The 25,246-nt window shown below is 41.2% G+C and overlaps 3 protein-coding genes across 6 annotated transcripts in view; all 3 read right to left on the bottom strand.

Annotated features, from left to right (window-relative positions):
• The window catches only part of LOC135241508 (AT-rich interactive domain-containing protein 3B-like), a 40,926-nt gene extending 32,459 nt beyond the window's left edge, over positions 1–8,467 (bottom strand). For 2 of the 3 annotated variants that reach the window (XM_064311987.1, XM_064311989.1), the window contains exons 1-2: positions 8,106–8,467; positions 5,319–5,993 (exon numbers count right to left, since the gene is read on the bottom strand). In XM_064311987.1, the coding sequence (XP_064168057.1) occupies positions 5,319–5,993; positions 8,106–8,141 (711 nt within the window). In that variant the 5' untranslated portion in view covers positions 8,142–8,467. The remainder of the gene's footprint in view (positions 1–5,318; positions 5,994–8,105) is intronic. The other variant, XM_064311988.1, reaches the window with a different exon arrangement.
• A 3,404-nt stretch (positions 8,468–11,871) lies between these two features.
• LOC135241980 (cytochrome c oxidase subunit 5A, mitochondrial) lies at positions 11,872–16,410 on the bottom strand. 2 transcript variants are annotated; one of them, XM_064312814.1, is made up of 5 exons: positions 16,250–16,410; positions 13,931–14,047; positions 13,469–13,590; positions 12,872–13,000; positions 11,872–12,042 (listed from the first exon to the last, which is right to left on the bottom strand). In XM_064312814.1, exons 1-4 carry the CDS (start codon positions 16,320–16,322, stop codon positions 12,887–12,889), a joined length of 426 nt encoding a protein of 141 aa, XP_064168884.1. In that variant the 5' UTR covers positions 16,323–16,410; the 3' UTR covers positions 11,872–12,042; positions 12,872–12,886. The 2 variants fall into 2 exon arrangements, with proteins under 2 accessions (XP_064168884.1, XP_064168885.1); XM_064312815.1 differs by lacking the exon at positions 16,250–16,410 and adding an exon at positions 14,899–14,953.
• Positions 16,411–22,032: 5,622 nt separating this feature from the next.
• On the bottom strand, positions 22,033–24,710 carry LOC135242548 (ribonuclease P protein subunit p25-like protein). The gene has a single exon (XM_064313668.1). The coding sequence runs from the start codon at positions 23,791–23,793 to the stop codon at positions 23,041–23,043; it is 753 nt and encodes a 250-aa protein (XP_064169738.1). The 5' UTR covers positions 23,794–24,710; the 3' UTR covers positions 22,033–23,040.
• Positions 24,711–25,246: the final 536 nt, after the last annotated feature.

The raw sequence follows: 25,246 nt of genomic DNA, 5'->3' as shown, positions 1-25,246 counted from the left end.
GTAAAGGGTGACGTCAGGTTCCCTAGCAACGCTGCCCTTGGACACAAACCAAATACTAAATGAGATTGATGAGGCTAATTTGTTTAACCTGATATGATGTGAAAAATGGTTTGTTGACTTTCCATGATACAAAATACAGATATTAAAATATATTCAAGTGGCAAGTGTGTATACTGCAACGTAACAAACAAATGGTGAGTATGGTTATTAGTAAAAAAATGTGTTACATTTGATATAGTTACACACGGATCATAATTTTGAACTCATAAGATTATCAACCAGTTTCAAGCGCTGAAATAATTAGGTGCATTTCCCCTTTGAGTCGAATTGAGTTACACAGCTGATCTCTCCATTCACTTTGCTTTTCTTCCAAAAAAAGCCAGTCTGCTAACTACCCAATCAAACGGTTACACAGCAGTCAAGGGGCACTGTCTTTCACCGTGGAACATTCACAACAACCGTACATTTTATCTCATTTTAGATTATACATTAACAATAGAGTTAGTCCTATATCAAATGGATCAGAAGTACCTTCTGAACACATTTGTTCTGGACACGAGGCAGTCATCACTGTGCCTGTTGCTAGGGGAAGTGACATAACTTTACCAGCGAATGAAAAGATCACAAATTACAGGAGGACTAGTGTATGGACACTCCCTCCAGTGTCTTTTTGGAGCCCCCAATGGGAATGTTCACTATTTGAAGAGTTAACTCTTTAATTCTGTCTGGAATGTTTCCTTTGGGTGGGGCAGGGCAATCAGTAGGCAGACTCCCCCTTCTTCGCACCCCCGCCCCCAATCCTACACACCACCCATCCGTCTCTACACTAAATTAAATGGCTCCTGCTCTAAGTTTAGAGAGTGCAGACTATTGTATGGTCCACTTTGCTCCACTGTAAATGCCAAGATGGCACAAGACTATCAACAAACATGCTGAAATGCACATGACCATGTCAGCTCTGTAGACATTTCCAACTGACTTACAGAAAACATTTCAATGGTTATGTTGCAATATCCAAATACGCATTCTGTTTCTGTTACTGAACAAAGTTAACACATCTCATGCATGGAATCCATGTTCAAAAAGACTTTTCCCTTGTTGTGGGAATGTCAAAGCTTCCAGTACTGAGTGAAGCGGCACCCCCACCACCCCCCACCCCAGAACACTAGCTGGGGCCTGCTGTAAATGAGGCAAAACGGAGGCGTACAAAGCAGTTAGCCACACACATAGAAAATTCCACTGTAGACGCAATGCAGCTCATGAGCCCAAAGCATACACTCTGGGGCTCAAGTCAGTTTAAAGAACGGGAAATGCTACATTAACTGCCTAATCCCATGTTACCAAAATAATTTCCCAGTAAAACTCCAGAGTAAAATGAATACACGTGCACATTCATCTGGAAAAATCCCTTGTGTGCTGAGACTTTAGAAAGATTAAGCTGACAAAATTCCTTTATGAAGACAGCATTTCTACAGTGCAACAAATCTTAATGATCTCATACCACAACACAAAGTGGTTTGCCTGCTCCTTTCCCTGTCAAAACATTTGGTTAAACAACATTAAAAATCATACTAGGGAGTTTGTAGAAACCCTGTACCACAACCCCACTGTACACAAAATCTATTTTACAATAGTTTCCATTCTTATAAATTGGATATAATATGTATTCTAAGGTGAGAAGGAGGGACAGAGTTTAAGTGTCACTCAGAGCTGAGGCAATCTACTCTGCTGACGCCGACAGTTTACACAGATGCCAGAGATCACAAATAACAGGACCTCTGGCAGCTGTCCTGCAATAATGCCTGAATGAAATTGTTAAATGACCCTTGCAGCATGAGTCTATGTGACAGAATGCATGCAGGTTCCTAGCAGGCATGGATTAAGAAGCTGAGAGGGAGGGGGAAATCCACTCAAAACACTACTTCTTTAAACTCAGCAAAAGGCAAGAAATCTCACCTGTGCCACATAAAGGAAAGGTGCCCCCCCCCAGTTTCCAACAACGCGTCAGAGAACTGACTGTACACATTTCCGTTACACAGCCCCTCGGAATCACAAGTCCAGCATACACTCTAGCGCTACATTTGCTTCTCGATCTTCTGTTAAAGAGAAACCCATAAGCCAAAATTACAGCATCTAATTCATAATGCATGAGACATAAACAAAACCGGTCTTCCCCCTACTAAAAAGCTTACATAATCCCCATCGATCACTCGCAGCTGTGTGGCTCCTCGCTTCCTCCTCAGGCTCGGCGCTGATGTGTTGCTGGGCGACAGCTAAATTATGCAGGAGTATTCAACAAATGGCCCGAAAGCATCACGGCCTGAGCGTTGACTTTGAGGACACAGAGCAGCTGACTGCTGCCCAAAATTCTATGATGATTAAAAGAAAAAAATGTGTTGCAATTACCAAAATAATCAATGAGGGAATGTGCGGCTGCATTCAGCACAGAGCGAAGGTGCGGTCTGTTCAGGTGATTCGCTGTCTCCAGAGTGGCGTGTGACTGTTGTGACCTCCCGGGACAGTGGGGGGGCGGGGGGGGGTGCAGAGCCCGTCGCCGCCATTATTGAGACAAACACGTGGCTCACTGTCCACCAAGCGTGATTAAAAAGCCATTAATCACGCTAGGATTAGTTAACTGAGGGCTGTGGAAGGGGGTGCGAGGGGGGATGGGGGTGGCACAGGGAGGACGGTCTGGACGTCCCTGGGGAGAGGCAAGAGATTATTGGGGTCGGCCGGCCCCTGTGTCCCACTGCGGACTGGGACGGAGAAGGCCCTGCCTTGATCCTCCGTGCCTCGAGAGTCATCTGACCCTCCCTGACAATCCCTCCACCGGGCCCTTTTGTCCGTCGCCTTGTTTGACAATCATTTACTCCGCCGTTTAGGGCAGGGGCAAGGTCAGGAAACATACATCAATGACAAAAAACGCACCACTCCTTCCTCTATCCCCCCGTTGCCATTTCACCACTCCGCTCTTCCTCTACGCGTGCTGGCCTCCGGGTTGGCACAGCACATTACCACATCAGAACATTAGCAGACGGGAACAGACGACACTGCCCATCTTCGCTGGTCTCTTGCCTATATCTAAACAACAGAAGCACATTTTATTTAGCAACTGCTCATCTATACTACAGAACCTCGCCCTTTTGACCCCATTAATCCAATAAATATTTCTAAATTTGACCCATTTCAAAAATACACCCATATAATTTAGAAAATTAAACCACTGTTACATCACGCACAGGAGAGGAAGTAAGTTAGCTTTCATTTGCAATGAAAGGTCAGCAATTAGCTAGTAAGCAAAGCAACTGGACGGCAAAGCGAATTGGACATTGTTGCTGGTGATAAACATTTAAAGTGTTCATTTTACTCATATCCTTGACTTTTGCTGAAACACTCCGTTTTAAATATCTCAGTTAAATGCTGTTAAAGCACGTCTAACAGTTCTGTCTTTGACTGCCGTACCTTAACGTGCATGTACGCACATGCTCACAAAAAGGCAACCCCCCACCTTCACTCAAGAAAGACATTTGTGGCATCTGTTACCCTTCGCCCAAACCCCTTTGAGCAGACAATACCATCAACAGCCCCTCATCCCGCTCTGTCCCCTCCTCCTTTACCAGTGCAACCTGAAACTACGGCAGATGAGCGCCATTAATACCAAGGGCCTGAAAAGAGAAAGAAAAGGAAACGGACAGAGGCAGAGGAATCCCAACTCCACAAAACACTCTCCACGGCCAGACGCAGCCCCATCCGCAATAAAACAGCAGACCACAGGGAAATTACCCCTAGACCACACCTTCCTGCCGTCTCTGCTGTCCGCTTCTGAGCGTCAGTTGGGGCCTTCGGCACAGACAATGACTCCACCCACACCTCGGACTTTATTATTGCGTCATCTTCAGCATTTTCCTACTTACGTGTTGTTTGTGAATTTTTAAAGCTGTCAAACCAACAAAGGAAAAAACGAGCGAGCAAGCAAGCAAGCCCTCTTTTCGGCTGTTATTCTGATGAAACCCATGATTACACTCTACCCTCACTGCCGGCTCTACTTCCTCACTCCCGTCTGCCCTGCTGTCATAGTTAAACTGCCGCTCCTTGTATCAGCCATATAGGGTATATGGCCTTTATTTCAAAATCCATGAGGCAACTGCCCACACCACTTCCCTCTAGCTACTTAGAAAGTGTTGAAACACAGTTGACAAAAAGTCCCTTTTTAAATGCAATGTAGCTAACAGAACAGTCTAGATGTGATATCTAAGGGTGACCAGCCAAGCCGTGAAAACCTTGCATTAGTCGTTAGCACAGTAAGTCACACAGACTCATGGTTTCTCCCTCGCACTCTGACGAACCCAACAGCAGGCTGGGAAATCTTGGCGGGCTGTGTGAAAAACACCCGGGCCGCGTGGACGACGTCACCGCGCCCAGGCCCGCGGGGTTCTACAGCGAGGGAAACCCGCCCCCTCGCTACGCCGGCCTCGCTCAGGTCTGCTTGGCGACACACCCCCCACCCCCCCCACCGCCGGCTCCCTGACAGCTCAGATCCAATCGTCTCCGCTTCCTGGACCTGGGCCAAGCCAGCGCCTGCTCTGCCAAGAGCACTTTCCCGGAAGCACCAGGAGCAAGACGAGGGGAGAAAGTGAGAGGGCTGAGCGCTGCCTGAACCGCGCGCCGCTCCCGCTTGGCTGTCCGCCAGGACACACTTCCAGGATTTTTTTTTTTTTTTGCTGCAAAAGCCAGCTGACAGCTCTCCCCCGGAGATTTGAGAGGACAACAAAAAAAGTTGTAGTCTGCCAGGGTTGCGCTGCGCTGAAGATTAGCCCCTCGCTCTCAGCAGGGTCAGGTTAACAATCGAGACAAAAAACACACCGTGCAGCAGCGGAGGGCAGAAAGTGCGAAGCCTCTTTCCTTTGTTCGCCTTTCTGTGGAACACATGTGCTGTGATTACACAGCTCCACTTTGTGTGGAAGTGTTAAAATAAGTCCCCGCAACATTGTTGCCAGTCTTGAGGGCCGGAGGCAAACCCTCTTCGAAATACGACTGTCCTGTAAATTCTATTTTTAAACATAGTTAGGATACCCATCGCAGTGGTTAACACAATATAATTTCAGAGTGAAATTTAAATGGGACACCACAACACAGCCGACTGTGTCTTCCTGATTCGCTGTTTTTTCTTTTTGTTTTTAAAGACAGACATGAACATTGCAGACCTCAAAAACTGTCTTCAGGAATGTCACTAGAGTTTCTGTATTCTGTAACTGCTAATCGCAGTGAACTCTGCAAAGCATACACACACCCGTGCGAATCAGGTAAGGCAGTCTTACCTGTTTGAACTGCTCATCATAGGCCCAGTCAGCCTGTCCACTCGGTGATGTGAACAAATGGGGGCCCGCTGGGGACTGGTCCTCGTCCTCTGGCTCTTGTTTCACCCTGACTGGGGGCGAGGGGCTGCGCTGGACGCCAGGCGCCGGGGGAGAGGAGGAGGGGTAAGGTGGATACGGGCCAGGGGGGATATGGGGGACTCCCTGTTGGAGGGCGAGGGTCTGCTTTCGAAGGTACTCCAACCCCATGCCTGCTCGCTCCTCATCCTCTTCACTACCATCTTCGTCCTCCATCATCTCCTCCTCTTCGTCGTCATCTTCCTCTTCTGAGCCCCGCCCTCGGTCATCTTCGTCCTCCCGCTCTGACTCCACGCTGCTCTGATTTGAGACCCTCGACTGATGTCCACCTCCAGGGGGCCCTCGCCCAAGGCCCTTGCCCAGCACTGCGGACCCCAGCGGGGACCCTGATGCCCTGGCAGCTGCCAGGATAGCCTGCTGGGCAGCCACTTGCTGGGCATACATAATGTGGGCCTCGCGCATGTGTCTCTCCTTACGCTCCATCTCCAGTCTTGCCTGCTGCTGCCGCTGCAACTGCTCCATCACTGCCTCCAGCTTCACCCCCACTGGCCCACCCTGGGAGTAAGTACCTCCTAGACCACCCTCCTGGGACAAGCTGGGCTGAGAGAGAAAAAGTCATTCATTTAATATACTCTCTTATGTGCACGTTTATATAGGGTCCTCCGCTAGGACTAATTCATTCAACTGGGTTACATGCACAATTGCTTAAACTATTTTTTTTAATACATTCTGATGTGTAGAGTGCATAATCCTCATTGTATTGTGTTAAATAAAGTTTTATAGTTTACTTGAATTTAGAAGAATAGGAAAACTTTGCTATAAGCAAACAACTCAGATTACGGTCAAATTAGCAACTTCACAGTTTAAAATATAGGCTGCTATGTGTGTCACTTGTGCGGTAAACAAACAAAATACTTCACACATTGACTAAATTATGAAGTTGTTTTAATTGTAGGTGTAGCTATGGCACTGGTAACATGAGGACCCTAAAAGAACACAGTCAGTGTAAATATATGCTGAGATTTTGCATTCTTTATGTTTCTGTAGACCTCAAAATAGAATTCTAAATGGAATATTGACTGGCACACCCCAGCTGTAATACTTCTAGCCAAAGCGTCTTTGAAAAATGTTCATATCCCAGCTACTTTATCCTACTACAGAGTTTAGCGTGTATAAAGAAATAATGTTATTCTGTACCCCAAGAACATTGACATTTCACAGAAAGCTGTCCTTAATTGAAAGGCCAAGAACAAAAAGTGAATGGGGAAAGGGTAGCTTGATATGGAAGGCCACTTTCAGAGACAAAAAACACTACAGATTAAATAAATAAATAAAAAATAAACAAAAACTCAAGAACGAGTCATTTATAAAATGCTTGTTGAAACAAACAATGTACAAATAACAGCTGGAGAGTTGGAAAGATTATGGGAATGCAAAATAAACACTTTTCTGAAAAACCTTTATTTTCTATAAACAAAGTAGAAACTCATTTTATAAACCATTCGTTTCAATAATAAAACATATCCGTATCTACGGGCTTTGTGGTTAAACGTTACACCAAGAAAGCCCATGTAAAACCACGGCACGTTAACAAAGGTTAGCAAACAACCGTACAATCAATCTCAGACAAAAAGTCGACGGGGCCTGTGCGACAGCTTTTATTAGTTGTGATTGTGAAATGTATTGAATTATTTTAAATGGTAGCCGAAAAAAGCAATTAATGATCATTAGCAGGTTAGGCACACACAATGTATAATAAATGCGAATTACATAAGACTGCACAACATAAATAAACATTTTGTCTACCTTTGATCTCAAACCCATAACCTGCCACAGTGGCGACTAGCGTCGCTTGATCAGCAATAAAAAATCTTTCGGCACGCGGTCACTGCACATTGAGAGGCATTTTTAGTTAAATGTAGTCTTTCGACAACCTTATTCGTTAACCAAAGAGAAGTAGGCTACTGTAACCAAAATCACTCATTATATTAGGGGCACTGCAAGTTAATGACCATAGGCCTAAACAAATTATACTTTGCAATCACAATGTTTAATTTCAAAATAGGTTTTTCAATCAATTAATTGCCAACTAATTATCTGTACCAACGTTAACAACGTTATTTTATCGCTACAGTGGTTTAAGGTCGAGCACGTAAATATTATACGTGCGTAAAAAGTTAAATTACGAATACAATACGCTGTAGACCACTGATCACTAAAAACATATGGCGCGGTTCCAGAAGACACGAATGAAACCATCTACTGTAGCCATTCATATCGACGCCGACATTACTTCTCAAGCTACTGGAATTAGGCCAAATGACGAATCACTGAGCGTAGTGTACACGGATAGTGCTGCACGTGTTACCTTGTTGCATTGACAAAATGACTTCTAATCAACACGTTTTCAGAGGCCAAGTATTGGTAACAATATTTACACAAACGATTACTGCTGTTAGTAAAAAAGAAACCTTGGGAATGACTACGTCACACGAAGTTGCTCGAATTATTTCGACAACACTTGGGGTAACGCTTGAAATACAGAAATATCACCGTGCATTTACTGGCTTTCGCTTTACGTTTGTGTAGTGTAATAGTTGTCTAATTGTTTGTAATTCCTCCTGCAATAAAAACTGTGTCACGGTAGTATCGGTCTCACACACACGCACATATACAACTGGGCACAGCGCCAAACAGGGCGACGAAACTCACCATTTGCGCCTTGCTGCTACCGGAATTGTCCACCATCCCTCCTTCCTGGGGTTAACCCTCGTTTCTGGCGCACTCGGACACAAACCGACCTACCGGAAAACCGTGCATTCACTCTCGGTGCTTTAAAATAAACTCTTCCTCGCGCTGGAGGCGATAATGCGCCAGGCTCTGGTGCAGAAAACGAACTTCAGACTGCTGTTTTGCAATTAAAAAGAGGACGACCAAGAAAGACGCCTGGCTTCATCTCTCAGAGCGCTTAACGTTGGAGCTCCCACTCCCTTACTCGACTTTCCTCCCCTTGAATTACACCCCCGCCTCAACAAACAACATCTAAGGCCCGCCCCGTGACAGCAACAAGTTCCTGAGTTACTGCGCTGCAATGAGTGGTTGAATAATTACCGCACTATGCAAATCAACCATGAATCACACTGACACCTTTCTGCTAACAATCTATGAATGTAATGGTAATTCTCTATATTCTGAATTCACTGTCAAAATTCTGAATGGCTAATTTTATTACTATGTTGCAGTGACAATTTTATATAACAGTTGGTGACAATTATTTATACTAAAGTACTCTTAATAATAAAAAAATAATAATAAAAAAACGAAAAAACGAAAAAAATGAGTAGGCGAACGATATAAATAACAGAGGATGATTTTTTTTCGTTCACAATTATATATATATATATATATATATATATATATATATAATTTAAATAAAAATAAAGCAAAGCAATTGTTTTAAGGACTGAAACTATGTTACTCAGCATGTTCTGTTACATGTTCTGTAAATTTGAAATTGCATATGTTTATTTAGAATATTATGATTTTAATGATAACGATTATTATTATTATTATTATTATTATTATTATTATGTCGTTCGTAATTAAATGTTTCATTTAAATAAATGTAAAACAAATGCAATTGTGTTAAGGGTTGAAAAACTGGAGTTGCTCAGTGTATTTCAGTTACTGAAAATTTTAAATTGCATGTGACTATACTGATGATTTTAATGATGCTTGTGTTCTTGTTATTATTATTATTATTACTACTACTACTACTACTACTACTACTACGATCACGTATTGTTTTGATTTAAGCGCTTTAACTTCTTTATTTAAATCGAGTTTTAAAAAAAACCAATATAAACAATTTTAGCAAAAAAACATAATAGATGTTAAATGTACCATAAACGCCATAAAAATCTGTTATGGTTTGCTTTGAGCTTGAATATTTCATTAGCATTGTGCATAACAGCTTTTTTTGCATACGGGCCTTTCAAATAAATATAAATATTCAAATACCTTACGTGTGGTACTGGTTGGTGGTGGTATGTGACTGAAAGTTTTTACTCCGTGTATCACGTCAACAACAGATTTATTCGTAATTTCAATATAAATCTAAACGTGAACTATTACTGTTTGTGAGTCGATGAGATAAGTACAAGTATTACAGCGGATGTGGCTGATCTCATCAAATAATTTCTTGGTTTTCTGCAAAAGTCAGGAAATGCATAAAGGAATCGTTATTTGTTGAAGTTAATTTAAATGTACTTGAGTATTTATTATTTTTTATTGAGTATTTATTTTTAATTACTCAATCACGGTGCAGTAAGTATATGTCCTTCTGTGTTTTGGCAAAATATGCAATGGCTCCACTGCTCCCTAGTGGTCAAACAGTGCCCTAATACAGTTTATGAACTGTGGTCATTCACGTGAGGACACGTCACGTGTGTATCGTAAACTCACGAAACACAGTAGAAAAGCCTACTATCGAGTTTAAAGCAGATAAAACATTTTAAATGCAAAACTGGTCATTTCATATCGCAAGTATTACTAGACCACCTTCACCATAATTAAACCTTGAGAATAGTATAACACATTGCTGAAACTTTTTGGTTCAGTTTACATTTTAGGCAGTAAAATTTAAAACTGAACTCAAAAACTGCAGGGATATAGAATCTTCAGTTAAAGAAGACTAAATGTAGACCCACAACATTAATAAGCGATTTAAATGTTTGTTGTCTGCAACAGAGATTCTTTATGATTCCACACAACACAATAACATTGTCATGTTTTTTTTTTCCCATAGCATAGGCAAGGGTAAGCAAATGTGGGTTAGCTGCTTGAGTGCATTGTACAAGGTGTGCACATTCATATACAAAAAACATCTCCTGACATGTTTTACAATGTGCAATGTACATTAACTTAGTTAACTAAAATGATTCCCAAGACAACTCCTCTCTATTCAAGTAGCTTTGGGGTGTTTCTGTCAGTCAGGAAGATGATGTTTTCAGTTGAGTCAAATCAGGTAAGGAATAACTGAGGTGATAAGCTATGGAATCCAGAACACATGAATGAACATGTTAAACAGGTATTGGCTAAACTCAATAACCTCAAGCGCAACTTGCTGAAGGCACTGAACCAAACACGCAGTCATCAACAATAACACAGCTAATCGTCTATGCAGTGTAAGCAGTGGTAATCACTTATGTCAGTATTTAATATCAGCATCAAAAAGCATAAATGTTTCTACACAACACTCTCTAAAGCATACTTTCAGAAAAAAATTTCAACGTATCCCACCCATAAAACGTTTAAAAACACAATTGCATTCCAGTTGTACATGCAGCTTTTTTTTTTTTTAGTTACAGCCATAAATGTTATTTCAGGTTTCCTGTTCCTAAGCTCAGAAATATTCTGAAGAACACCATCCACCAATACATCAGTGTGGGATAAACAATACCTAGAACAACATTTATATTTTACAAATTACCCATTTATACAACTGGGTATTAACAGGAAATTCATGTAACGAACTGCAGTACCGTGGAGATGTGCAAGCAGGTAATTTAACACTCAGCCTTGGATCACCATCAATATTGAATGTTGTTAAATACTTTCCTATACAATTATGTTTCATTACAGCTCATACATCTATATACATTTGAAGGCAAAATATATAAAATTAGATATTTCCGTAAAAAGGTATAATCCCAAATATATATGTATTCAGCCCCTTTTCCCATTACATAATGCTAATTTTGAGTAACTCAGTTACTGCTCTAGATAACATACCTCGCTAACATATATGCAGGACAATCTACTATACATTACACATAGAACTCCTCAAGAAAAACAGAACATTCTTACCCTTCATAATAAAACTGAACTGGTTTTATTATCTCTATGGTCCAAAGGTATCTACACTGATAGTGACATTTTTGCACAGCTTTAATCAATTTGATTTGTCACAGAATGTACCCAATACACACAAAGGCATAGGCACACATACAGCTTGAAACTGAAGTAGAAGGTAAATCCCATTCACCAAAGTGGTCATGCAACACTGCAATACATTACAAATTTGACAGCGTCATCTAGAGCATTTGCAGCAATGAAGCACGTGACAAGTGTTTGAGCCCAGTACGATTAGTTGAATAAAATACATTGATCTAAGCGTCATGCCCAGGTCCTGGCAGGATCACACTAATATGGTCTTTCTGACTTCTGGTCAAATCAGAGAAACAAAACAAGTACCTACCTTTTCATGGACTTCCTCACAACATAGTGATGTTGGTACTCCCAACATCACACCATTTATTTGTCATATCACAAACACAAGAGCCAAATTAATATATAATGTACAATAGCAGTCAATACAATTGTTTTTGCTCAGAAACTAGACATTGGAAGGTACACATTATTTCTTTTGTAAAATGCAAAATGAAGATTTGAAATAACTGATAACTATAAGCATTCCTTAAAGATATTTTCCCCTTTATTAGGTCCATCAATATTTATACACAACAGGACAAAACAAAGGCCAAATTAAATATCACAGAAATATATGTATACAAGGCTGAGACTTCAAGTGCATTGGGCAACTACAATGTCACATCGACGTCACAGCAACAGAAGTCCTCTGGAAGACCTGAGGGGAAACAAGAGGAATAAAATCAGATTTGAGTTCTGCCGCAGATTCAAACTTGTGCCCGTGTACAGTTAACAGTACCACTGTGCAAACAGTGCAACTTGGACTTTACACATTGTAAATTAGAAAGCATTTTTTTCCTACAGCTGAAGAATAAAAAGCGGTGCAAAGTTAAAAGCTATGATATAGCAGCAAGCAGCAATTCTCAGGGTCCAAGCACCTGCAGCAGTGGCTGCCCCAGCTGATCGGATGTACCACTACATCAACTTTCAGATAAATGTGGTGCACTGTGATTTTTAAATGTATTATTTTTAATACGGAGTTCGATAGTGCCAGTACTTTAGGATTAGTCTACCACATTGCACCCCTTTAGGTAAAACCATTAGAGATTTATAGGCATTTCTGTGCTAAGCCATGCCTGTTCTTTAGCTCCTCCTTTCCCCATTCTTTGGCGAAGCCACAAGAAAAGTAAGACCTGAGTAACCCATAAGGTTTTGTGTGAATCAGTAACAGTTGTAGGAGTAGTAATTGAAATGTTTTTCATATAATTCAATATGGTGGAAAATGCAATATGGTGGACTTTTTGGGTTGTTGAGGCAAATTTGGTGTGTATGGGATGGGTTAGTTGCACATACAAGTAATGCCCTTATTGAGTGCTTTTCTTTAAAAACAAAGCAAAAAAAACATTTACATTGCACTGGAGCACTGCTGTCAAACTGTACTACATAGTGGAGCAGCATCAAAAACATAGAAGAACAACTGTCACAGTGAGGAATAGGACTGTCATGTAATACAATGAATAACACAATAAAGGCCTGGCTGTACCCACCCAATGTGTTGGTGTCTATACTTTGTCAATGCCAAGCTCTTCCGGTGTGGGGACGCCCAGTTCATCCAGAGTGGGCCGCAGTTCTTGAATCAAGTACGGGTATATATCTTTGTGAGGGCCAGCCTTATTCTGCAACAAGACACAAATTGAAAAGTGAAAAACATCTGACTTAACCACCACAATTTGTATAGTCAGCAAAATGTGTGTTTGTGCATTGTGATCGTTTCAGGATTTTATTAACAGCAATGTAATTTCACATGAAAATGTAAAGGTTAAAATGAGCCAGTTCTCCAGAAAGGAAATAATCCCAAATACAAACAATTGTGTTAAAAAACAGATGGAACCACTGTTTCTTTGACTTAATGTAGGCAGACGACAGCTTTCTGTTATTCCCTATAATATGAAGTACACCCCAGATCAAAACCTGGGTTAAGTGTTTGAGATACAATCATTAAAACACTCATGTTGCGCAGATTAAACATTCACAAAACAGCAAAAGTGCTTTATAGAAGACACAATATAAGTAATCTGAATAAAATTTGATAAAAATGATGCCAACAAAAGCCAGCTGTATACTCTTGGGGCCACCTCACTCACCTTGACTGCCTCGAGGATACGGACAGCACTGGCCAGGTCATTTAACCTCCGACAAGCTCGCAAAGCTGCGTCAATGATCTTTGGTTCTGGTACCAGGTCATAACCAATCAGAGTATTCATGCCTGAAAGTGTTGCAAGATGGAAACAGACAACGTACAGCTGTTGGTATATTTAGGGGCATCAGCATCACCACATTCTTATAGCAAAAAAACGACAAAAACTAAAAATGGGTCAAATATATTCCTTATTTTGTGGTGTCATTACTATTTACACAAAGGCACCAAATCATGCCCTAATTCGGTACAGTTGTGTACCATATTCCTGCACTGGGCATGAGTACCAATCTGGCTTTTCCTCTGCCTCAACAAAATCTTGTCAGAGGAAGAGGAAATATTAAAGGAAGTATCATGGCATAGCATCAGACTGTACCCTTGTCTCTAGACCCTTGTACCCTCCACACACCTTTCCTTAGCTCCCAGGCATCAATGTCCGGCTTGTTGAAATAGGTGACCCAGCGGGCATCAAACTCTTCGTCCGTCTCTTGCTTGCCATGAGAATAACAGCGGGATGCCAATGGAGCTGAAAAAATAAAGGGGAAAGAAATCTACAATAAGATTCAGTCTTGCCAATTTTCACTCAGCAACATTCAGACTACCTTTCATTCTCATTCACGTCTTAAGCAGCTGTAGCAATTCTCTTTGCAAGCCTTCTTTAATGGTTCAGCAGCAACTACATACTCCTCAGTTGATATAGAATACTGTTGATCAACTTCACTTCAAGCCTGTTAAATTTCCCCAAATCTGCTCAATTCACTCCAAAACCGAGAGTCCAACGATAATTGACAACAGGCACAGACTCTAGCTAGTTTTACTGTGGTAAATTTAGCCTATTTCCCTAAAACAGAAAACACAGCCAGGTATGATTAAGCAAACTAAACAAACACATGACGTCATTATGAACAAAATGATAACAGATTTGATTAAAACCGTTGTCTTCAATACAGCTAAAATAAGCAGTTCCGTATTTTAGCTGGCTGGCAGCCATGAATTCCCACGTGACAAGCTAGCTACTCAGAAAGCTACCAGTCACGGTAGCACAGAAAAACAAACAGGTAACTTCTCATCAGACCGTACTCCAATGTGCTAAAAAAAACCGTATGACTGACGTTCGAATTCAAGCCTCCAATGGAATCTGACGTCGTTCGTTCAATGTAGTTAACCCTCTGAAGTCTTGCAAGCTAGCGTTGCCTCACAGGGTCATTTCAGGTAACAGTAATAGAGAATCAGCGAATGCAACTGCGAGATCCCCTAATTAACAATCTTTATTATTTTCCTACATAAAGTCAATGACACTAGTAGTGTACACACGATTAGCTTGCTAGACGCACATATTTTTCAACCGAATCTTGACGCAAAACAGAAGCCAGTTACCTTCATATACTAGACTAACCCGGTTAGCATATGTAACCATCACCACGGAGGGTTCAGCTCAGCGCTGCCAAGCTGTTTGCGATTTAACGATTGACAATTAACACATTTTGACCTGACCACAGAATCAAACCAATTGTTAGCACACTACGATACCGTGTTACGATTTAGCATCATTCGTCAAGTAGCTTAACTAGGCCACAAAGCCTCAGTGTTTGTGGGTCATTACAAGGACACATGAACTGGTGTGCTCCGTTGAAATGCACGAAAAGATTTTAAGTCTGGCTCTATGAAACACATACAATCGAAAGTCGTCACCAGTCATACCAGCTATACGCCCGTATTTAAAAAAACCGGTAGCTACATGTAGGTGATACGTGACAGCCAGCTAGTCAGCTATGTCACTTCCAAAAAACACACTAGCTAGCTGCTAGCGCCAGTGCTAACGAACTCAAAAGCAGAGCATGCTCCAATAAGCCGGCTTTGGCGCGGCTAAAAAGGTGAACTACTGTAATCAAGACAGTGTTTGAATTGTGCCAGGTATGCAAGGTACAGTAAGAGAAGCACACATGTAAAAAAGTAACCTTTAAAAAAGACCTAACAAAAAGGAAAGATTCATCTGATTAGCTAACGTTAGCTAGCTGCAGCCCACTTGCGCAATGTTAAGTCGCTAGCTAACTTAGCAATCGCTGAAACATTGAACATGTAGGTAAGCTGTTACCGAAGGACTCAGGCAGCTAACGCTATATGAGGGTAGAAGCTAGACCGCCGGTTAATGAATACACAATGCTGTATAGTCTAGAGCAGGGGTGTCTATTATATTAGGGGCCAGTGTGGATTCAGGTTTTTGTTTTATCCCTGCACTGTGACACTTGATTCAGCTAGCTAATTAACTAACAATTTGCGATCTTCAATAAAAGATTGACTAGTCTACTAGATCCAGGGGCCTTAGTGCTGGGCTAAAACAAATCTGCACCCACACCGGCCCTTTTCGGATAAGATAGGACACCCCTGCTAGGCTAGCTAGCTAGAATGTTAACTAGCTAACTCTTTCACGTAGCTACCGCTAGCTAGGTCACAAATAGTTACATACTCGGGTTCAATGTCTATAACCAACGTAACAAACGGTTTCTTGTCACCTGTCAAGCTATCTGTACATTCACAACGCAAAGTCTGATAGCTTGCTAGCTAAATGTCTCGTTCTCATATGGTCCGCATTCTCCATGTGAGAGTGACCCTTAGCTGGATAGCATACACAGGCTACAGTTCCTGTTACAATAAAGCCAGCCGGGACTTTTCATTTTAACTATGAACAACAAAAATCCACAACCATATCTTTACAGATCAACTATACCTGTATATGAAGGTCGAGATCGTGCCAAACTCCGAACCCCGGAGACTGAAAGTTGGACTGCGGCTCTGAACATTGTGTGGGCCGGCGGGAGAGACACTGAGGAGGAAACGCTAGCCGAAATGGTAGAGAAGGGCACTGCAACGGAAAGGCAAAACTGCGTCTGCGCAAAGCATTTCCGCCCATACGTCAAGCAAAAATCAAGTCACATTTGGGATTTTTGATTTTTCGCAGTAAACACTATTGAGCCTAATTCTAAATATTTTTCATTAGTAAATTCAAAGGGAAGTGCATCTGCAATCTGAATAAAAATGTTTTAATGTAAAAAGTCAAGTTGCTCACGTGCTCTCTCTCTCTCTCTCTCTCTCTCTCTCTCTCTCTCTCTCTATATATATATATATATAAATAAACAAATTAAACAATTCACATGGGGCTAAAGTACATTTTCGCAGATTTTATTTAAGGGTATTTTTTATTTGCACTGGTTTCACCATGAAGAAATTACAGAACATTCAGAACATTTATACATAGCCCACTCATTTCAAGGCACCATAATATTTGGGTCATATTCATGTTATGTAAATGAAAGTACATTACATTTATTTGGCAGACGCTTTTATCCAAAGCGACATACAATAAGTTCATACCGACGGTCATTGGAACAATAAGGTACAATCTCTTAATGCATCAGTTATCCATACCCATGAACATCAAGTCCAGTTCACACAGTAAGCATAGGCTAGGTCAGAAAGTTATGTTAAGTTAGCATACAAGGAGGCATGATGACGAGCTACAACATCAAGATAATGATACAAGAGATATAACATGAAAGTGCTGGAAGAACAAGATTGAAGGATACAAATAGTAAGAGCGATCCTAGATTGTCAGTGCCCTGCAGAGCAGTGATAGTCTAGATGCAGTCTGAAGAGCTGCATCTTCAGACCAGGGTGGAATGACTTAGCAAGTAAAGAATTTTCCAGTTTCTAGCTTTGAAAAACTCTTTTGTTGCTTTAAAAGTATGTTTGGGATCATTGTCTTGCTTTAGGATGAAGTGCTGTTCAATGGGTTTGGAGGCATTTGCTTAAACGTCCACAGATAAGATGCTTTTGTACATTTCAGAATTAATTCTGCTGTTGCTATGAGCAGTTACAACATCAGTCAAGACAAGCGAGCCTGTACCTGTGGCAGCCTTTGAGACTTTATGTAGGGAACAGTTCAGTTAATATATTCACATTTATTGAATAACAAACCAAAGTACAAACATTTTTTTCCATTTTTACGTACAATAACACAAAAAGATGAGTTTTATGTAAAAGTAATCTTAGAAATGCCTTTCCTCAAAATAGCCTCCTTTGGCTTTAATTACAATTAAATTAATTATTGGAAGTCTATCCAATCATTTTGCAAAGTGGGCAATTAAAGGGAGGGAGGGACGTGGAGTGGTAATTAAACTGTGTGAGTGAAATCTTATGTAACTGACACAAAAATCTGTCAATTCTTTGCTGATGTGTTGTTCTAATACGTATTTGCATTCACAAATGGCCAAGAAACATTTAAAAATGATTCTTGCAAAAAAAAAAAAAAAGGATAAACGTCTGTGCCAAAATTGGCTTTCTTCCTTGGTTAAATGTCAGGTTTTCAGTGGTCGGGGCTAACTGGGTGTTGGTTAGGTAATAAAAACTTTAAGTCCAGTGAAATTCTTTCTACATTTAATATATAAATGATGGTCTTGCCACTTTTATGCGGGTAAGGCAAGCTAAGTTGAAAATGCCTAAGCACTGCCCCTTTTCTGGGAAAAGAAAAAAGCTTGGATGTGCAGGGCCAAGCAAACGGTGTGGCAAGAATGTTATTTCCTGTGAGAAATTGCAAGTACAGGAAGAACTCAATGCAACTAGAGAGAAACCAGTTCCCCTGATTACAGTGAAGCGGCAGGTATGAAATAATATATATGATATATCCGAGCCTAACACCTTCTTCTTTGCTATATTTCTTACAACTTTAATACCTATTTACTTACAACTTTCTATGTACACATTTCTTTTGGCAAGTCAAATAGGGCATCTACTTTGTTCACATCAGAGGTAATTTTAGAACAATCAATTAGAGATATATTTATTTCAGGTTTAATTTACTATATCATAATTCCAGTGGGTCAAAAATTTACATACACTTTGTTAGTATTTGGTGGCATTGCCTTTTAATTGCTTAACTTGAATCAAATGCTTGGGGTAACCTTCCACAAGTTTCTCACAATACTTTGCCAGAATTTTTGCCCATTCCTCCTGACAGAGCTGGTGTAACTCAGGTTTGTGGTCCTCCTTGCTCGGACACGCTTTTTCAGTTCAGTCCACAAATTTTCTGTGGGATTCAGGTCAGGGCTTTGTGATGGCCACTCCAATACTTTCACTTTGTTGTCTTTAAGCCATTTTATTACAACTTGGAGGTATGCTTAGGATCATTGTCCTACTGGAAGACAGAGTTGCGACCAAGTTTTAACTTTATAGCTGATGTCTTGAGGTGTTGCTTCAGTATTTCTAGATAATCTTTCTTCCTCATGATGCCATCTATTTTCTGAAGTGCACCAGTTGCTTTTCCATCAAAACACCCCCACAACATGATGCTGCCACCCCCATGCTTCAGAGTTGGGATGGTGTTCTTCAGATTAAAAGCCTCACCCTTTTTCCTCCATACATAGCGCTGATCATTAACAGTTCAAATTTTAAAATTAAATTAAATTAAAATAAATTAAATTTTTGTTTCATCTGACCAGAGAACACTCCTCCAAAAGGCTAGGTCTTCATCCTGGTGATCAGCTACAAACTTCATTCTGGTTTAAAAAAAAAAAAGATTTTATGAACTGTTTGTTTGTTCCACAAGGCGGCAGTATAAGCTTAAGCTCATAAGCTAACTTCAAGTACTATTTTCAGGAAGTGATGTCGACACTGTCCACATAATCAATTGCTCTTTATTCCCCATAAACCCAGTGACGTATTAAAAAAATCAAACCAAATCTTCCAGTTGGACATCAGATCATGTAAAATGTAATTTTAAAGCTTTTAAAAAATAAAATAAAATTTAGACTGTGACCATCTCATTGTTTTTAATCTTGCCCCTTTTAGTTCCCTGAGAGATTTGATGGAACACATACCCATCATGAAAATAACTTTTAATGGTACCTCAATCATTATGATATTGTCTGTCAATTTTATGGTTTTGTGTTCCTAGTAGGAAGCTTTTATAAATTGAAATTGATATTTGGAGGTTCAGGCCTGGTTTTGTGATATACATATAGAATTTAATTTAACTGAATATTTAATGCCTGAAAACCCCTGGTTTGCAGATGTAAAGAAATAGCCATTTACTGCAATTACACATTCAAATGCAAAGTTAAAATTCCATCTATTGAAACAATAATGTGACATTCTTTTTTTGTGGTCATGGCATAATTCATGTTATCACCAACCATTTATTTTACAATAATCCATTGTAACCAAATTGATGGTATGTGTGTTTGAAGCATGTTTCCTGAATGCAAATGGGTCTCGTTTAATGTATGTAGATCTTTAAAGATGTTTTGAAAAATGTGGTTTCAGTGCTCTATAAAATGTGTTGCTTCTGAAAATATAAACAAAGAGATGCCACCAGATTCATTTTGAACTTGAAATTGTTCACCTCTAATATTCCATTCAGTTTCACAATCATCGATTTGTCCTTAAAATGTTCCCAACTTAATGCCTCTCGGTCCAGCCAATTATCAGATAATAATAGTCTCCCTCCCTCCTAGAAACAAGACCATGAGCATGCTTTAAGGACCGTCAAAAAATCTGACTTAGAGTGAGGACAAAATTAAAGGGAAAGTGCATAATTCAAATAGCCCTGGCAGAAAACATTGAATGAATAAATATTAGATTTGAAGGATTTCTAGATAAGGGCAGTTTTAAAAATGGAGGCAGTGCCCACTCATCAAGATAAGAAAAGACAGAGCCATCTGGCGGGTGAGATAGCAAGTCTCAAACCAAATGAGAGACCTTGTCTTCATCTGCAACGGTGCAGAAAACAGGAAAATTGTGTTCTAAAAATAATAATAATAGTACACAAAGTGAACACTTTCCCCACTCTTTGCGATGTTGGTGGTTTATTGGTCAAAAGACAATAAGACTTAAAATAAATGTATCTAATATAAAAAGGTGTGTCCCTGAAGTGTGATTATTTGTCCCTCCTATTGAAAATGGTTATGTGGTAAGAGAATCACAAGCTTGGAAATGAGAATAATATTCAGCATAATTTTAAAATAAACACTGATCAAAGACAAGATAATGGGAAATGTTATATTTTATGATAACAGTATGTTATAAGAGTGAAGTAAAAAGCATAGAGTGATGTCATAGAGGAATGCTTCATATTGTCACTGGACTTAATCAGGTTGTACACCTTTATTGGAAGAGGACCAGGTCCATATTTGTGTAAACCTGGTTTTTCAGACAAAGCCTACATCCCGATATCCCCATCTGGAGCGACATTGCATGACTGACGGCATGCTTGTCGAGCAGAAGCATTCCGTAGTCATTCACCAGGAGCGGAGCTTTTTTACCGCATATTTGTTTTCGTACTGTGCATTTGAACCCAGGATACATACACACGTACACAAATTAATATATACACCCAAGCACAGAAACACACATGTGATCCCTCTTTAAACTAATCCGTGTTCCATCAACACATTGCAAAATATTTTTTTTAAAAACCCAAAAATTTTACAGACTAATGGCAAACTTGTATTGTTGTTGCCTCATGCTTAAACCTGTGCTCCTCCATGGCTTTTCCGCTCTGCTTTTGATTGCTCCTATTTCCAATCAGAGAAAGGCAGGCCTTTGGCTAATGCCTTTGCCGCTGTTTTTTATCTTTTCATTCACTCGGATAGGTTATTGAGTCATCCTTAATTACCCACGCTGCAGTTTACAGTTGGCCCAGAATATGCAATGCTTGATAAAGGATGCAGGTCGATACTGGATTTAGCTAGCCATGCATATGTGACCTGCATCGATGACAGCACCTCAGGCTACACATCACAAGCTGTTAACTCCATTCGCAAGCTGATAACCTCAATGACCCTTCCCAATGTCTGCGGCTTATTGTGTCTGCAGAATTTTTATTTTCTTTCTGTACTACTTTGTTTGATTTGTTTGAAACCTTGAGGGAAGAAAGTTAATTATTAGGTCTGCAGTGGGTGGTAATGGACTAAGGAGAACCATAGTCTTGTAAAAGGCATTAATGAAAATTATGATTTCGACTTGTTAATTACACAGGAAATGTAGGTTCACCCTAAGATTATGTAAGCTTATGGCTGGATTCTCAAAAGATAACAGAAAATTGAAGGTGCTGCCCAAACAGAATGTTTTATATTTTTACATATTGTATATATTATATATAAAATTCATAATAATATATATATAATCAGTTTCAGAAAGAGTTTAATTCAGCACATGAGAAAACATACTCTATATCCTCTGTTTTTGTGTGTGTGTCATAGAAGAAATATTACTGTTACTTTATACTTCAAAATCAAATCCAGTCTGGAAGATATTGTCAGGTATGCATGTTTCAGATTGTAGAGCTGGAGAGATCAACGCTCCATTCATAATCAATAAAATGCAATCATTCAGGGAGCAACTTACCATATCAAGACTCCCCGGGAGTAATTTTACGGGACTTGTACCCTTAACACAGATATTAACTCTGACCCACCTTGTGATCAATAGTTCACTGCACTATTAACCCCACTAGTCCTTTAGCTTGCCTGACATGGGCAATTTATTGTGAGCTCCACATCAGTGGGCAGCCCGAGTGGAGGTCAGGCAGTTCCGCAGCTCAGTTTGGGCACTTCCACAGTTTCCCTCAGAAGGCAGGCATTTGGCGACACACCGTACTGTTATTCCTGTTCTTCATTCAAAGTGCACCTCGCCATGCGCCCGTGCAATCTTAATGATAATCAGCGCCCACGCTCAGCTGCCTGCTGGTGTTTCTGTCTAAATTCGCTCTGGGAAGTGTAGTTTTATCAGATGGGATGCCATTACAGCAGCCTTCTTTTTCTGGAGGACAAATCTCTTTCTCCTCAATTTCATCAAAAGATAAGAATTGCATGATTCCTTTTCAATCAGGATTTATACCCTGTCTTTAATGCTGCCCCTAAGAGAAGAAAATCATAAGAAACAAATGTGTTCAATATATCCAATGAATATATTACTTTAATGGAACATATGGACCACTTATTAGGATGTGTTTGTCTCAGTATATCAGAGCAATATGTACATAAGCTTTTGTCTTAAATTATAGCATCAATCATAGTATTCACAACTTACCGTGTATTTGAATAAAACCGATTTAATAAAAAGTTTAAACAAATGGTTTAATGCAGAAGATCTGTAGAAATATGGTCACTTACCATCCGCTAAAGTTCTATACCTCTAAAACAATGGAAATGCTTTGTGTCCTGTAACATTCAAATGGCATTCAAGCAATAAACTGAACTTCAGTCTCTCTTGTGTGTGCTTGTATCCTTAAAATCCTCACAAACTGGTGAAAGTATTATCCCTTATTTCCTTATGTAATATATGCAATAAATTTACAGATAAGCATTCAGTTCTCACTTAGATCAACCTCTGGAGATTAACTCTGGCTGTTATCAGAATGAGTATCACTCTGTCTCAAAGTCCCAAAGTAAGTTTTTCCTGTGCGTGGCACATAGTGGACAGCACTCATCCCTGTCCTGTATTGCCCCTAAGAAAACAGGTTTGTCAGCACTGATGAGACCTGTCCATTAAACAGACTCTCTTAGTGTCAGTCTGGCTGGGATGGGTTGAAGGATGATAGGGCCTCTTGTTTGCGGTCAGGGGGAGCTCTCTTCCTTCCTTCTCCTCCTGGGGCGGTGCCTCCCAGAGAGCGCTGACGGCCGCGGGGGGCTGGTAGCCGGGCTCCTGGGGGTCCAGTGGATCTTTGGAGAGGAGTATGCTGATGGACGGGACGGTCCTGTGCACGGTCATTTCGGAGGCTCCGCCCACCTGGCTCTCCCACACCTCCTGCACGCCCTTGTAGTGCAGCTTGGTGACCTGGTGCAGCCCCTGCACCTTACGCTTCATGATCTCCGCGCAGGTAATGGTCTTTGTGACCGCGCGGCCGGAGCCGGCGAAAACGATCTGCCTTGCCGCCCCTCCGGCACCCCGCCCACCCTCCCCGCCCTCCACCTGCATGCGGGCCATGGCAAAGCCCATCAGGTTACGGATCTTGCTGCCCTCCTTCACCCGCATCTGCAGCACGCCCGCCGCCAGCCCCGGGAAGGGGCATGGGCTGGCCTCCTCGGTGCGGCACACCTTCCTGAAGCCACCCTGCTGCCCCGGTCTGTGAGGGGCAGGGGGGACTGTGGGGGTGGGGAAGGGTGGTGTGGCTAAATCCACGCCACCGGCAGTGCCGCCGCACGCAGCAGAGGGCTGTCCGCTATGTATCTGGTCCCGGAAAGGAAGAAACGCATCCTGGGTCACCCTGACCTCCATAGATGCTCCTTTGCAGTCCTCAGGTCAGTCGCTGTGATCTTATAGGTGCTCTAACCTGCACCTTCGAGTTTGGTGTCCAACAGCTCCCATCCAGGAATCAAAGACCCTCAAAAGTCATATACTGACCTCTGAATAGCTCACATAGTGGATGCTGATTTTCAGTCCATTTGCTGTTGTTGAAATCCAATGCGGATGCGTTTCCAATTAAAGTCTGGTGCCTGCAGAATCCCACCAGTGTTCTGCGTTCCTCAGTGATCGCCCATAAATAACGTCCAGCTACATTAAACGAAAGATAGAGGCGCTGAAATGAAGAAGATTATGCTGAGCAGCGCGAGGTGCACGGGACGTCTGAATCCTGTCAGCTGGCACAACCTTCTCAGTCCTGCTGCGTTTAAAGGACATGCCTTTCTCAAGGGAAAAATGGCAACAACAAAAAAAGAGCAAAAAAAATCAAAAGGGTACAAACACTACCAGAAAATAAGCAATTGCGCATGACCGTCCTGCCAGTCCCAAAACTTTTCTTTTGGAAGAGCACGATTCTCTGCCAATTGCTGCGTGCTCTTTTGTCCAGTTGCCAGCTAACTTAGAGCAATAGGGGATGATCATGGTCTGCGTATCCATGAAAGGTCTTCTATCATGTCGGGATGGTCCAGTTACTGCAGTTCACAGTGCCCGTTCCCGTCGGCACCCCGCTGGGTCCTCAGAGACCTGAGGGAAGGCCAGCCTCCTCTTCCTCACTCTGCGCTGGAGTGAAGGCTGCAGGGAATTGGTCGCCTGGGACCGGGAGGCTCACGAGTGCTGCTTTTCCCCCTGTGTCCTGTCTCCATTGATGCTGGAAAAAGTATGCAGCACACACACACACACACACACACAAAGTGGGAGAGGGGACAGTCACTGCCTCACAAATGCTTGTAGGAGGAGTGACTGTGTGGTTGAGGGAGACAGAAGGGGGGTGCGGGGAACGAAAGACAGCCCTCTTAAAGGCACAAAGACACAGTCGTTTTTTTGCTTTGATGAATGCTGTCCCTTTCATAAATCACGGCCATTGGCAAACAATGGGCGGCTGTTGCTTTAAGAGAGAGTGTGCAAGTCACGCCCAACTTTGTCAATCTCTTTAGAGGACGTTTTACAGCGTGTGTTCAATGTACATGACTGATTAAGCCTGATTTCTCGAACAGGGAAGCAGTGAGGCTTAAAATGTGTTTTCAGCTTGCAAAAAATGAATCAAATTAGTGTCATTTTAACTGAAAGCATCCTTTGATTGAGGCAACATAGTATGAAAACTCAAAGGCACTAAATGGCACTGGATTTAGTTAGGAATTAGGAATTTATGGGCATTTTTTTCAATTTAAACTAAAAGCACAATGGGAATACATGGCTTTTGGACAAAAAAAAATGTTTACTGCTGTGGGTAAAATGGGAATTACTAGCAAATTGCTAGAACCGAAATAGG

Source organism: Anguilla rostrata, chromosome 16 (genome assembly GCF_018555375.3).
Source record: "Anguilla rostrata isolate EN2019 chromosome 16, ASM1855537v3, whole genome shotgun sequence".
NCBI lineage: Eukaryota > Metazoa > Chordata > Actinopteri > Anguilliformes > Anguillidae > Anguilla > Anguilla rostrata.
The sequence above is the reverse complement of the archived record's forward strand: the minus strand, read 5'-3'. Positions and strand labels throughout refer to the sequence as shown.